The sequence below is a fragment of the Fimicolochytrium jonesii genome, assembly GCF_025526975.1.
Source record: "Fimicolochytrium jonesii strain JEL569 chromosome Unknown EV422scaffold_20, whole genome shotgun sequence".
Lineage (NCBI taxonomy): Eukaryota > Fungi > Chytridiomycota > Chytridiomycetes > Spizellomycetales > Powellomycetaceae > Fimicolochytrium > Fimicolochytrium jonesii.
The window spans coordinates 228,760-242,996 of record NW_026515687.1 but is presented as its reverse complement, the minus strand read 5'-3'; the positions used below and the strand labels follow the sequence as shown (position 1 = coordinate 242,996).

General features: G+C 56.6%; 6 protein-coding genes across 6 annotated transcripts; 3 read left to right on the top strand and 3 right to left on the bottom strand.

The window, feature by feature from the left end:
• Nucleotides 1-231: 231 nt before the first annotated feature.
• Nucleotides 232-1,767, bottom strand: EV422DRAFT_163321 (uncharacterized protein). The gene has a single exon (XM_053065017.1). It carries the CDS (start codon nucleotides 1,597-1,599, stop codon nucleotides 517-519), a length of 1,083 nt encoding a protein of 360 aa, XP_052923692.1. The 5' UTR covers nucleotides 1,600-1,767; the 3' UTR covers nucleotides 232-516.
• On the bottom strand, nucleotides 1,768-4,446 carry EV422DRAFT_163320 (uncharacterized protein). Its single transcript, XM_053065016.1, has 2 exons — nucleotides 2,203-4,446; nucleotides 1,768-2,124 (listed from the first exon to the last, which is right to left on the bottom strand). The coding sequence occupies exons 1-2, from the start codon at nucleotides 4,120-4,122 to the stop codon at nucleotides 1,936-1,938; spliced, it is 2,109 nt and encodes a 702-aa protein (XP_052923691.1). The 5' UTR covers nucleotides 4,123-4,446; the 3' UTR covers nucleotides 1,768-1,935.
• Nucleotides 4,447-5,264: 818 nt separating this feature from the next.
• On the top strand, nucleotides 5,265-7,694 carry EV422DRAFT_498574 (P-loop containing nucleoside triphosphate hydrolase protein; the record flags this gene model as incomplete). Its single annotated transcript, XM_053068026.1, has 4 exons — nucleotides 5,265-5,735; nucleotides 5,817-6,269; nucleotides 6,360-6,631; nucleotides 6,797-7,694. 4 exons carry the CDS (start codon nucleotides 5,265-5,267, stop codon nucleotides 7,692-7,694), a joined length of 2,094 nt encoding a protein of 697 aa, XP_052923690.1.
• Nucleotides 7,695-8,698: 1,004 nt separating this feature from the next.
• On the top strand, nucleotides 8,699-10,383 carry EV422DRAFT_163282 (uncharacterized protein). The gene is made up of 6 exons (XM_053065015.1): nucleotides 8,699-9,145; nucleotides 9,236-9,362; nucleotides 9,487-9,883; nucleotides 9,964-10,073; nucleotides 10,134-10,226; nucleotides 10,295-10,383. Exons 1-6 carry the CDS (start codon nucleotides 9,078-9,080, stop codon nucleotides 10,370-10,372), a joined length of 873 nt encoding a protein of 290 aa, XP_052923689.1. The 5' UTR covers nucleotides 8,699-9,077; the 3' UTR covers nucleotides 10,373-10,383.
• Nucleotides 10,384-10,710: 327 nt separating this feature from the next.
• On the bottom strand, nucleotides 10,711-12,546 carry EV422DRAFT_163270 (chorismate synthase). Its single transcript, XM_053065014.1, has 5 exons — nucleotides 12,347-12,546; nucleotides 12,129-12,279; nucleotides 11,300-12,046; nucleotides 11,003-11,196; nucleotides 10,711-10,930 (listed from the first exon to the last, which is right to left on the bottom strand). The coding sequence occupies exons 1-5, from the start codon at nucleotides 12,361-12,363 to the stop codon at nucleotides 10,807-10,809; spliced, it is 1,233 nt and encodes a 410-aa protein (XP_052923688.1). The 5' UTR covers nucleotides 12,364-12,546; the 3' UTR covers nucleotides 10,711-10,806.
• On the top strand, nucleotides 12,535-13,808 carry EV422DRAFT_536655 (bucentaur or craniofacial development-domain-containing protein). The gene is made up of 3 exons (XM_053070852.1): nucleotides 12,535-12,866; nucleotides 12,943-13,071; nucleotides 13,149-13,808. Exons 1-3 carry the CDS (start codon nucleotides 12,570-12,572, stop codon nucleotides 13,542-13,544), a joined length of 822 nt encoding a protein of 273 aa, XP_052923687.1. The 5' UTR covers nucleotides 12,535-12,569; the 3' UTR covers nucleotides 13,545-13,808.
• The last annotated feature ends 429 nt before the right edge of the window (nucleotides 13,809-14,237 follow it).

The following is a 14,237-nucleotide window of genomic DNA, read 5'->3' as shown; positions in this document are numbered from 1 at the left end:
AGAAACAAAGAATAGCTTTGGGGTTCGCCCCCAACACCAGATTCCCGCTGAGCAGGAGCCAAATCTCGGAAAGCCCGTTGCGCTGCGGACGGAGACGGGAGGAATGTGGTGCTTGATGTAGCTAACAAGGCGCGGAAAAAAAAACCAATAGCAGATGGGGTACGACTTCCGATAGTGCAACGAATCATTGGGTCCCAGCCACCTCTCTCAGGTCGCCCCAACTTGTCTTTCCAGGAATGTGGGGTTTTCCCTCTCCTGTATGTACAGTACATTCCAACGAAAGCAAAAAACACCCCGCAAATCAATGCTCCTAAAAACAAAACTCCCCAAACTGAGGGTTTGGAAGGGGGCCCCGAACGGCCAAACCGGTGCATATGTGTGTTCGTGTAATATATTGCAATGGGGGGGGTGTCCAGGGGCCGCGAAACGGGGTGGCCCCATCCCATCCTGCCACTATACCATGTTCAAACACCCGATGCATGGACAAGACTGGGGGAGTGGGGGTGAAATATCGGCTCACGGCTTCATCACCCCCACGCCGGCCAACCCGAGTGCAGCCAACAGGCCCGCCATGCGTTTCGAGTTCCGAGCTCTGAACGCATACATCTCCTGCTCCTCCGCGTCGGCTTGCCCACCCGCATACGCTGCATGATGGTCGTCCCCATCGACACCCGACATGGGTCTCGGGCTCGCCAGACTGCTTGATCGATCCGCCTCGGTGAAGTATCCCGACGCCGAGCGGTCGACGCCCGGGTGGGTGGAGGTTTGCGGGTGCTGGGGGCGGGTTGTTGTGATGGGTGGTGGGAGACTCGTATGCGTGTTGTTGTGGTGGGGGGATGGCGTGGAGGGGGATTGTTGGAGGGTCCCGTGGATGGATGCCGGGCGGCTGGTGTTGGTGTAGTTGTCATAGGAAGGATGTGACGATGAAACGTGGTTGTGCACGGTTTCTGGGGCGGAGGAGTGGCGAGAGATGGGTGGTGCGTTGCTGCTGTCCGGCGTCTTGACCTGTTTATCGCGGCTGGAGGCGCCTGGGAGATGGCGGAGGACGACGATGCGGCCTGCTGTTGTCGAGTCTGCCGCGGAGGACGATCTTTCCGACGCCCTGGACGCGTTAGGCAACAACGAAGCGATCCGCTCATCGTCCAGTGTTCCTACACTCTCAACCTCCAGATCCCCCAACGTGACGCGGATGACGAATTGGAGGGTATGTTTCGGCTGCTGCTGTTGTTTCTTGCTGCTACTTCCCCCACCGGCAACACCGGAAGTGGCCGCAAATGCGCTGACAATCCTCAACAGGCCGTTCGTCTGACCTCTCCCACTCCCCCGCTGTCTATGCTGAGCGGGTGTCCCATTCGGCAACAGGGCCGACGCAGAGGACGCAGCCGACGTAGTGTTAGACAGCGCCGGACTACTGGCATTCGCATTCCCCATCCATCCATGACCGGTGTTGTACATGTGCGAGATGGCGGTACTCGCCCTTCGAACACCTACACTGGTGCCCGACGAACTCGCGTGCGAGGACAGGGCGGATATGGAAGCTGAGATGGAAGCCGACCGTGGGTCGATGGAGAGGAGGAGACAGTCGCTGAAGACGTGCATTTGGAGCGTGAGACCCGAGAAGAGCTCGTCGACTTCGAAGTTGGAGAGGAGGCGGCGGCGGGAGGCTGAGATGATGTCCGGCTGGCGAGCGTTAGCGAGCGGGATGAAAGATAACGGTTAGACGTAAGAATATGGAAAACGGAATTGCGGGGTTGGACGACGAATGCCAGGGGTACGTACGGGACACCCCTTAATCTCCTGAAACACGCTAAACACCCTCCTCAATTCCTCCTCCTGTTTCTGCACGCTCTCCAGCACGTCGCCGATCTGCTTCATGTACTGTTCCGCCGTTTCGATCCTACAAACAAACAACAACTCGCAGATCAGCCTCCAGGATTACATTTCCATGAAAAAAGGAAGTGGTGGGAAAAGACAGACAACGTACGCTTGATGGACGGGATCTTCTTCGTCTGTGACTTTCTTTAACCGGCCGAGGAGGAGGTGGTACCGCCCGATCCGCTGGACGGGGAGGATCATGTAGTGGTCGAATGTGTAGCGGTTGCATTCCTTAGCGCTCTCACATCTCTACATTCCCCACAATAACAAAATGTTCAGCGTAAACTCTCTCAACGCCAAATTCGAGGTGTAAACCAAATACCCTACCTCCAACATAGTCGTAAAAGCAACCCGTTTCTTCATAGTCGTCAAGGTCTGCTTCGCATGCGCATACCCCTCCATATACCTCACATAAGTCGACCACTCCTCAAACTCCACATTCGACAAGAAAACATCTACAACCGCCGTCACAGCCCCGCCACCCGTCGGTCCTTCCTGGTCACTCTCCGCTCTATCCAGCGCATCCTTCAGCAACCCACAAATCTTCTTACTCAGATTTCTCAACCCGGGGATATTGCGGAACAGCATGGAATGTTCCATCTTGGTGATGACGGCATTCTCGGAGTCCGGGGAGGTGGTGGTGGAGGTGAAGATGCATTGGGCGAGGGGGACCATGAACTGGTCGATGAGGATCTGCATGCCATCGCGGAAGTTTTTTTCGGTTTCGTAGAGCTCCGTGACAACTTGGCGGGCGAATTTTCGCTTTTCGATGACTTGAGCGGAGAGAGGGGGTGGTTGGGAGTGCTCTTGGAGGTTGGCGTATGGGTTGATGAGGCGGGATTTGGGGTCGGCGAATCCGGTGGCGTCGACTGCTGTGTGTGATGGAGTGTGTGATGTGGGCGGGACGTCGGCTTTGCTGGTGGCAGAGCTGCTGCTTTGGATGGAGGCTGCGCGGACGGGGAGAGGTTGTTGGTTTCCGACGGCTGGATACTCTTCGGGGCCGGTAGCGGCACCCCAAGGTGATCCGCCGAGATGACCTGACATGGGGCGGCCAGATCCATCGGAATGGAACGAAGATAGGCTTTTCACGCTCCCTGTGCGAGGGAGGCCGTCAGCCGTGCTGAGGTGCATAGCGTGCGAGGAGGGTCCCAGAACAGGAGATGCGGTAACATCATTGACAGGCGTCGCGAGAACCGGCTCGGGAAGCGAGGGTGCGTGAGCGGCGGCGAGGTTGACGTTTGGTATGAAAGGGGCAGAGTGCCCTGTTATGGACGAGTTCCTAGTCGGTGCAGGGCTGCTGGTTGCTGTACCAGACCCTCTGACAGAGCCGAGCGATGGTCCACGCCTAGGTAATGGTCCGGTATCGACGTCGTCTGGCACGACTATGCAACTCAAAGGGAAAGACCCCATCGCCCCGGTGTTCAGGTTCGTCCCTATTCCGGTAAGACCATCGTCCATCTCGATGTCCAGCTTCACGCGATCCATGAGTTTGATGTTGATTGCCAATTCGTCTGAAGGGTCAGCTACTACCTCATGGTAGCACGTATACACATTTGTATCTTGCGCGGAAGCAGCGTCGCTGCTGCCTGCGACTGGCGCAGGTTCAATGGGATCGTGCCCGAACGTCGCGTCCACCGGCCTTTCAGCTGCATGGTAATGCTCGTTTGCAGGATAATAATCTGTTGAGCCAGCCGAGTGCGGTGTCGGTGTCAGCCGCTCAGAAAAGAGTGGAGGTGTGGAGAGGACAGCTGGTGCTTTGCCTTTCCCCTTCAATGTGTTGACTCTCCCGGTGCGGTTTTGCAGCGCGGTTTCGATCTCGCTGCAGAACACGGAAACCATCCTGACGGTCCGCAGAACGCCATCGGGCTCGTCATGGGTCAAGGCAGCATTCCGGATATCCTCGATCCGGAACCGTGCCAGCTCATCGGCTAAGCTGAGTAAGAGATGCAGACAACTGCCGACGTCGTTACTTGCGTGTGGATCATTGGAGGACGAAGGTTCTAGCGGATCCTCCATCGGCATAGTCGGGAATGCTGGGAAACTCCGAGAAGGCGGTTGTGGCGATGAGCCAGCATAGCCGTTGTGGGTGTAAGATCTCCGACCGACGTGAGCGCTGCTCGCGGATTCTTGATATGCCATAGGTTGTGGGAAAGCTACTCTATATTGTGGCGGCCCGTCTCCCGCCCCTACTTCTGGACTGTTGTTCCCTTGCCTCCCACTTCCACCAGGGGTATGAGGCGACGACATGAGTGTCTTGCTAGCCTGCCCGCAGCTAGCAAATCTTGCCCCAAAAGAAGACTAAGTACACGAGGACGAGTGCCGTCGAATATTGACTAGCGGAAGCCGGAATCCACGGGATGTAAGTTCCAGATCGCGTACGAGGGGTTGGATGTTTGGCGAAGCTCAAAGCCTGCAGACTTGACAGCCAGCGCTCTCCACGTTCGCGAGGTTGCTAAAGTGACAACCGCACGAGTGAGGCAGTTTGAAAGGCGGTCCAAGCAAGCGCCTAAGCGACGGATGTGCGGTGGGGAAGCCGATGGTGTTGTGGGTATGGGTATGGGGGAGGGGGGGGGGGGGGGGGTTTCGTTTGCGTCGCTGGTAGGGGTTAGCTAGCGGCCAAAGGGAGTGAGTGAGTTCTCGGCGGCAAATGGGAGCCAAAAAGCCAAATTGAGGATGATGATGATGATGGAATGACGGGGGGGGGGGCAATTAATTGCATCGCCCCATGCTCAGTCACGTGCGATTCATACAAGGCGTGTTCCTTCACGCACTCTCCCACCTTTTTGCATCTCTCACTGGAGACCTGTGCTGAACCCTGCAAGAAACCGCCGCTGGAAGACCCCATAAATACACGAGAAGAGGAGCGCCATATATATATACCCGTGCTGCTGTGCTGCCACTCCTCGATATACGTACCCGGTCTCATACGAAGTTCCTCAACTATCAGTTATATATCCTCGCCCACCATGGACGACGACGGCTTAATGCTAAACTTCGCCACGGCCGACGACTCTACTCCCGTCGTGGCGAAAAAGAAGACTTCCTTAAGAGTAAACGACGTCGCAGCCTCGCTCGTCAACAAGCGAGGCGGCTGGAGAGCTAAGCGCCTCGAAGCCAAAAAGGTCATTCAGAGAGTCAAGAAGCAGGAACGCGCTGAAACAGCAGAAACTCTAAGGAAACAATTTGGTGCAGTCGGAGAAGGAGAGGGAGCAGGGGAGAAACGGAAGCGGCCGGAGGGTGAGGAGGAGGACCATGATCATACTTCTTCCAAACGGGCGAACAACGGGACGAGCGCGGCGGCGGGACAGAATGGAACGGGAGCGCAGACCTATGCGCGGCCGAAGCAACCACTACCCGGAACAAAACAGATCATTTCGTCGATTTTCACAATGAACCCCGAGGCGGAAGTGTCAGCCGCACCGGCAGAAAAGACACAGGAACCGAAAGTCGAAGAGCCAACACCAGAACCACAACAACAACAACCCCCAAAAATCTTCGACACGACCTCCTTCCCCGGTCTAGGGCTCGACCCCGTGATGTGCGCCCACCTGGCAACCAAGCTCAACTTCAAAGCCCCCACTCTCATCCAACGCGCCGCGCTCCCATCCCTCCTCCGCAACAGAGACAAAGACCACGTCCTCCAAGCCCAGACGGGATCCGGGAAAACGCTAGCCTTCCTGCTGCCCATCCTGCACAGAATGCTGATGGCGGAGAAGGAGTTTGGGGATAGCGCGCAGGAGATGCTGAAGCGGGATCTGGGCACGTTGGCGATCGTGTTGGCGCCGACGCGCGAGTTGGCGAAGCAGATTGAGAATGTGCTTAATTCGTTGTTGAAGTATTCGGCGCATGGGGCGGCGGCTGTATACGGCGATGATGAGGATGAAGATGACGATGACGACGACGAGGAAGATGATGGTGAAGATGGCCAGAAAAAGGAAAAGCGAGTGTCACCAATAAAAGCGAAACCGCCCACACCCACCGGCCCAACACCCGACACCCCCCGCACTACGCACCGCCACTGGATCGTCGCCGGCAACGTCATGGGCGGCGAAAAAAAGAAATCCGAAAAAGCCCGTCTCCGCCGCGGCGTCACCATCCTCGTCTCCACGCCCGGCCGCCTCCTCGACCATCTCAAAACCACCAAAGCGTTCGAGGTCGGCAACCTCCGCTGGCTCGTGCTCGACGAGGCTGACCGACTACTCGAGTTGGGCTTTGAGGAGACATTGAGGGATATTCTGCGGATTTTGGCGGAGAAGAAGGAGGTTGCGGGAAGGATGAGGAAACGGTTGATGGTTAAATCGTGGCCGCCGAATCGACAGACGATTCTCTGTTCGGCGACTATCCAGGGCGGGGTGCAGAAACTGGCCGAGGAAGCATTGACCGACCCGGAATTCGTCAAAGCGGAAACAAGGCGGGAGAAGAGTAAACGGTTGAAGGAGGAGCGCGAAGCCGCGGGCGGGGTCAAGACCAACAAATCGGCCGAGGGGGATGTCGACGCGGATGATATGGACATGGACGGCGCGGACGAGGGCGCGGACATCACTGTCCCGAAGCAGCTCAAACAGCAGTACCTGATCGTCCCCGCGAAGCTGCGACTGGTCACATTAGTCGGCGTGTGCAGGCAGATCATCAGGACGTGGGAGTCGAATGCGTTGGTGAGGGGGGACAGAAAACCGTGCAAGATTATGATGTTTGTGTCTAGCACCGATTCGGTGGATTTTCATTACCATATCCTGGCGAATGGGCATAAGGCGCCGTCGGATGAGGAGATGCGGAGAAGGGAGGCTGAGCAGGATGCTGAAGCGGAAGAGGAAGAGGAAGAAGAGGGTGAAGGCGACGAACGGGGGGACGGCGAGGACTATAATAACGACGCCAAGCCTTTCCAAAAACCCCGCTTCAAACCCCGCTTCTCCGACCCCAGCCTCGCCCCACCCCCACCCACCCTCCTCCAAACCACCAACCCGTCCCCAACCCCCCTCCTCCCCTCCCCAACCCACATCTACAAACTCCACGGCTCCCTCCCTCAATCCGCCCGCACAGCCGCCTACACCGCCTTCACCACCACCCCAACCCACGCGGTCCTCTTCTGCACAGACGTCGCCGCCCGCGGTCTCGACATGCCCGACGTCGCCGCCGTCATCCAGTACGACCCCCCCGCAGACGTCAACGACTACGTCCACCGAGTCGGCAGAACAGCCCGACTGGGCCGACAGGGCCACGCCATGCTCTTCCTCCTCCCCTCCGAATCCGAATACGCGCCCTACCTCGCCACCAAGAACATCCACCTATCGCAAGCCGACATCGCCGCCGCCCTCGCGTACCTCATCGACACGCACGACCCCCTCAAACCCCTCCGCGCGAACAACGCAAAGGGCCGCCGACCGTACGAGCTCCCCGCGACGAACCTGCACATGATGTACGAGCGGTTCACCCTCGCGCACCCGGACACCCTCACCCTGGCGCAGTCGGCATACACGTCGCATCTCCGCGCCTATGCGACGCATACACCCGCCGAGCGTGCGTTTTTCCACATCAAGAACCTGCATCTGGGCCACATTGCGAAGGCGTTCGCGCTGCGGGATAAGCCGCTGGATGTCGCGGATGTGGAGAACGCGAGGAGGGCGAAGGAGAAGAAGATGGAGAGGGAGGAGATGAAGAGGAGGGAGAAGCCCGGGAGTGCGATGTATAAGAAGCGGAATGAGGTTTTGTTGAGGGCGAGTGCGAGTGAGTTTGGGGATGGCGGGGTGGGGAGGATTATGGCTGTTGGGGCGGGGGATAAGGGCGCGGCGAAGAGACGGAGGAAGGCGGTTGGGAAGTAGGTGTTGTAGGAAGGGTCTGGGATAGTTGATTAGGGCTGTAGGTATCTCCCTTCTCCCTGCAGTGGTAGTACAGTATATAGTGTTTGCATAGGCGAGACGAGTAATTTAAATGTTTTTTTTTGCCCGAAAGATATCTACGCTATTCTATAAACAGGCCTTCCGTATGGCCGTGCTAAGCCTTGTTGTTTGTTAGATGTGACGGACAGACTTCCATGACGAAAACTACCTGTTGGTCCGCACTCCGAGTTGGAGTGTTTTCCGGGGCTTTCCGTCCTGCCACCTATCGTCCGTCCCAATACATACATTCGCCACACATGGTACGGAAGGCTCCCGCATATACGTTTTCCGGAGTTTGCAAGTGAGAAAAGGAAAGCCGCATGGTCGAATACTCGATCTTGAAGCATTCCGATTTGGTAGACTTGCAGCACATCATTCCTCCTACACGGATTCAGAGGTTGTCATGCCCTAAAACAGCAGCCTCCTACACACTTTATTTTCATCGGAGGTCTCGCGCAACGGAGGGGAACGGATGTCGGCGGGGGTTAGAGAAATCTTTGTTCGGCTTTGGGTTACGCTTCCACGGAATATAGATAATAGAGGGGATCATGTCGGAGTTCGACGGGATTGGGCACGGAGGTGAGGCTCCGATAATAGCATGATTGCTACGAACCGTCTGCCGTCGCAACTTACTTCGAGCGGATCATGCCCCTTCAACTCTGGCTCCGTATTGTGAACATGCGTCGGTTGGCATCACCGTTGTGTCGGACCCGCATGATGCCTCGATTTCGATCTGATGCATTCCTGGCCATCTAAGACATGTGCTAAGGTTGATAAGGTGCGGGGGGAGCCTCTTGGAAGACCGTAGATGGTCGACTCCCTGAATCGTTGAAAGTTATCGTCACTTACAGTTCTATTGAGTTTTCGACCGGAGGCAAGAAGAGAAAGTGTCGGTTCCCGTCAAACAAGATAGCTCCGATGATGATCTCTCCCCATCTCCCCCACCCCACGCGTCTACCATCCCCCCATGATGAGTTCATGTTGACCTCAAGTTTCTAAAGTAATTCACCCCCTGATCTAAATAACCCGTATATATCGGTATCTGCAATCTAACCTGGTCGTCGCCAGCTGAGCCCTGATCTACGCGACAAAAAATAGGCAAAAAAGAAGGCGGAGCAGCAGCAGGTGGCGGAGCATTGCTGTCTTCACAAAACCATTGGTTCTCGCAATGGCTGCTCTCTCGTCCACTTCCTGCCTGCTTCTCGAACCCTGTATTGGTTGCGACGCTGACCCGCCTTGAAATCGTTGAACAGAAGCGGTTGTTCGTAACCCCACACACGCGCTATCGTAAATTCCCCACCGCCTTACACCCAAAGCGAAAGTACAATGCCGACCCTGTCATCCCAAATAGCAGGCTACACCAGCCTAGCATGCTGGCTCTGCGTCTTTGCCCCGTAAGTCTTTGCGTCACTATGTTCCGAAGGGACCCGTGACGGCCATTTACCAGGACGGGGAGTAACCCATGCGAACTTTCTTTCTTGCAGGCAACTGTATGAGAACTACAGGCGCAAGTCGACGGCAGGCCTGTCGGTGGGGTTTGTTGCGATGTGGCTGATTGGGGACGTGTTTAGTGTTGCGGGGGCGATTATGAATCAGCTACTTTGGACTGTGGTGAGTAGGCGGGATATCCCAACTTTCGAGGAGAAGCTGGGAAAGAGCGAAGTTGCTATTTCCAGAGCTCGGAACCGTTGATAACGCATATTGCTGAACATGTTGATATCCTCCTCCCCATCAGATATGCGTAGGCTTCTACTACGCAGCCGTGGAAATCGCCCTCCTCTACCAAGTCTACCTCTACCACCCCTCCTCCTCCTCCCCACCCAAATCAACCCCATCAGCACCTACCTCCCCCAAACTCCCCGCCACAGAACAAACACCCCTCATCTCCCCGTCTGATGCGCGGGCAACAGCTCAGAAGAATGTACAGCTGCTTGCGATTGCGGGGGTCGTGTGTTTGAATCTGTTTGGTCGGAGTGCGGCGATGGGCGGTGTAGGGGGAGGGTACGATGTTGCGGCGAATGTGCGGGTGTTTGGAGATGGGAGTGGGAGTGAAGTGGACGAGCATACGTTGTTGACGCCCGCGATGAAGGTGGTGGCGGATTCGATGGGTTATGCTTCTGCTTTACTATACAGTAAGTTGTCTGCAACTCCATCTCGTGTTGTCGATTGAGTGATGGTTCCTGATGTTACTCGACCCGCCTTTGTTTTGCAGTGGGAGCCCGAATCCCCCAAATCTTCCTCAACTTCAAGAATCACAGCTGCGAAGGGCTCAGCATTCTCATGTTTGCTCTCAGCGTGTGTGGAAACCTTACTTTTGCTGCCGTAAGTTCCCTTGCTCTGCCCTTCGTAAACCGCCATGCTGATATTCTGGACTTTCGTTAGTCGATCTTCCTGGAATCAACAGAAACGTGGTGGATCGTCCTCAACCTCCCGTGGCTGCTGGGAAGTCTGGGGACGATGTTTTTGGATTTCGTCGTACGTACCACGTATCCCACTTTTGCCTCACTTTCAGATCGCATCGCTTACCCATGATTACCTTGTAGGTTCTGTTCCAATTCCACCATTACCACGACAAGAACTGGGAGGAGCGGATACCGGCGTATGAGGAGTTGACTGTTTAGATTATGATTTGACGGCCAACCCTACCACACCAACATTGAAAGTGGAGGTAGCAGATGTACCGCACTCCCAGACGCCGTCCACGCTTCACCCCTATTTATGCTTCTCACGATACCCATGTGTTGCGTCAACTGGGTCAGCCCGGTCACGGACGTCGCCGATTGTCTCTTCGTTGTTGGTTTTCCCGCGGGAGTCAGATCAGTGTCTGTGTACACATGTACATGAGACCCGCTTTGAGGGCTCATAGAAGGTCTGAACAGATAGTGAAGATTCGTAGCGCCTACAGGTCTCTACACGCAAATCCAGCCCCTCATCTTCTTCTTCTAATGATCATTATAATGAATCTACGCGAGAGCTCGGGGGCCATGGATACGCCAAATTGGTACAAAGTGATGGGGAGTGGAAGCGGGGCGTCGAAAAATCTTCGGATGTCTTCTCACAACACCTGCGCGACGGTGACGCGGTCCAGCTTCCCCGTCAGCACCGGCGGGATCTGCGCTTGCATCTCAGCCGGGATGAGTGCGCGAGCTGATTCACGGCTGAGTTGCTGTAGCAGCGAGCTAAGGGGAGAAAAGTAAACCAATAAGCCGATGAATCAGCGCCCAAACGATCTACGTATTCCCCAAACTTACTCCATAACAACCAAAGCAGCCATCGCCTCAACGATCGGCACCGCCCGCGGCAGCACACAGGGGTCGTGCCGGCCTTTGGCGGCGAGGTTACCGTGCACGCCGTCGTAGGTCGCGGTGGCTTGGGATTGCCCGATGGTTGCGGGGGGCTTGAAGGCGACTTTGAAGTAGATGTCTTCGCCGTTGGTTATTCCGCCCTGCAATCATATCGATTGGGGGTGAGTGTGTGTGCGGTGTAGCGGATATGGAACAACGTAGAAGAGGGGGGGGGGGGGGGGGGGGGGAATGGAACGGGTTTACCTGCACACCTCCCGAGAAGTTGGTCGTGGTCCCCAACTTCCCATCCCTCAACACAAACGGGTCGTTATGCACGTGTCCGGGGATATCCGTCCCCGCCGCCCCGCTCCCAATCTCAAAGCCTTTCGTGGCGGGGATGGACATCATAGCATGGGCGAGTTTCGCCTCCAGTTTATCGAAACACGGCTCGCCGAGGCCCGCGGGGACGTTGCGGATAACGCAGACGACGTTGCCCCCGATCGAGTCGTGGGTGTCACGGGCGGCGACGATGCGCTGTCGCATCCTCTCAGCGATCGCAGCATCGGGACACCGCACGTCGTTCTTATCTACATCCTCCCGCTTGATACTCCTCAACGTACCCCACCAGCTCCTCCACTTTGCCAACCACCCCGCCTCCTCCTCCGGCGCGCCATACCCCGTCATCGGCTCCATGTTCACGTTCCCGATCGACGACACAAACGCCACAATCTCCACCCCATGCGAGACGCGCAGGAACTTCTCCGCGATCCCCGCCGCCGCGACCCGCCCGATGGTCTCGCGCGCGGACGACCGACCGCCGCCGCTGCTGGCTTTCAGACCGTATTTTTGCAGGTAGGTGAAGTCGGCGTGCGACGGGCGAGGGTAGAAATCCATCTCGCCGTAGTCGTAGGGGCGTTGGTCTTGGTTGGCGACCATCATGCCGATGGGCGTGCCGAGGGTGTAGCCTTTCTCGGTGCCGGAGAGGATGGAGACTTTGTCTTTTTCATCGCGCTGCGGGAAATAGAGAGGGGAGTTGTCAGTCAGCCCATCCCTGGATGGAACGCTTTGCATAGCTTCTCTCTCGGGGACTCACCGGCGTCGTCAGGTCACTCTGCCCCGGTCGTCTCCGACTGAGCTGAATCTGAACATCCTCCTCCGTGAGCGCCAGACCTGGCGGAACACCGTCGACTATCACGCCGACGGCTTTGCAGTGGGACTCCCCGAAGGTCGTGACTCGGAATATGCTATAAAGAACGGTAAACGACATTACTATCGGAAGAAATGGGGTTGACGGAGAAACCGAAGGCTCACCTTCCGAAACTGCTCATTTTGGATAGAACGGGGGCAATAGTCAGAGCGTGAGGATGTGTTTATGCTCTCTCCAACGCAAGTGCTGAAGCAGAACCGAGTCTTCAAGTATGTATGCGATGCTGTGCACGTTGTGGGAATGCCGCAATGTGGAGCGGGGAGTCTCTCCGCAAGCGCCGATTGAGTGCCGATTGAGTGCAGAGTGAATCGAGTGAGTCCGCGCGAAATGCACGCGCCCAAACGAACAACCCTCCCCAGCACCTCAACGCCCAGCCACTCCAGCCACACACAACAACCCTTGGCGACCATGTCCGCAACAATCCTCTCCCAACCCTACGCCTCCTCCAGCGACGACGACGACGGCGACGAGGACTTCATTCCCGACGCCGCAGACAATAACGACAACGACGACGATGGCTCGGGATCTAGCGACGACGACGAACGGGAGGTTTATGAGGGTGGTGAGGGTGACGGGGCAAAACGCAAGAGGAGTGGAGGAGCGGGCGGGAGGGGGAGGAAGAGGGTAAGGCGATGTCAACGGGAAAAGGTCGATACGCATTGTGTTCGTTGGGGTTGACATAGAGTCCATTTTCCCGCAGACGAGGATAGGTGATAACGAGGATGAGGGCGATACAGGGGATGATAATAACGATACCGAACGCGCTGAAGAAGAGCGAAAGCGGCGCGTTGAAGCGCTTTGGAGGGAGATGAATGCGTCGGCTACGATGGTGCGTTTTGACTCATGTCGAGGCTGTTCGGAGGTGTGCAGGGACGGTGGGACTAAAGAAATGTCGAATCAAAACAGAAGCCTCGGACAGCCGCATCCCGGACTACATCATCATCAGCAGCACCATCACCATCCCGCCCACCCCCACCGCCCACACCACAATCAACTGGATCCGCACCTCCCCCTGTATCACCCGCCCCCACATCCACCGCCCCCCGACCCCGCCGCTCCTTCCTCCTCGCCCTCGCAGCAAAATACGGCCTCGCAGACGCCGCTAAGCTCACCGTCCTCGAAAAAAGCAAAATGGACTGGAAACGCCATGTGGAGGCGCAGGGGGACGTGCATGAGTTGAGCAGGGCCAGGAGGAACGGGTACCTGGAGAAGGTCGATTTCTTGAAACGCACGGACGAACGGCAGGCAGAGATTGTGCAGCAGCTGAAGAAGGGACGGCCAGGGAGGAGGGGTGTGGCGTGAGGGAGGGAAGGAGTAAGGGAAGGAACTTTGCTGTCAACATATCGCTGGCGGCTCCGTATCGGTGACCGAGCGCTGTACGTTTTACGATTTGGCAAATGTACACCAAACTCGGTCACTTAGTTTGCGGTGAGTTTTTGGAAAGGTTAGATGCGCTCGATGGGTTGGAAAGGAGCAGTGCTCCTTTTTTGGATCGAATATATGCAGTTTGTTCACTTGTACCATGACTCAACACGTAACATCCGAATACATACATCAAAAGCTATGTATGTACAGCACATTCCCAGTGTCTTTCCGTACGCCATTTTCTGTGATACCCCATCCGAACCCACTCCTTTCACTTTTTAACAGCCTCAAACCACTCCCCAATAAACCCACGAGTCCGAATCGGGTACGGCCGGTATCCCTCCCCGTCCGCCCGCGAGTGCAATAACACATCGCTGAAGCCCCGCTCCAGTGTAAATATGCTCCTATACTGCCCATGCAACGATCCCAGCAGCGGATGCGGCGGGTGTGGCTGTCGTGGCGCTGGGAGGACTGTCCGTGTGTTGAACGGTGGTGGTTTCCCCGTGGTGGCGGGGTCGTTGCGTTTGCTGGGCACCAATCGCCCCAAAGGACCACCCCAACCGTTCCCCTTCCCCTCCCTCTTACAAAACATCCCACAAAGCAGCTCATACATCCCCACATCACCCACAG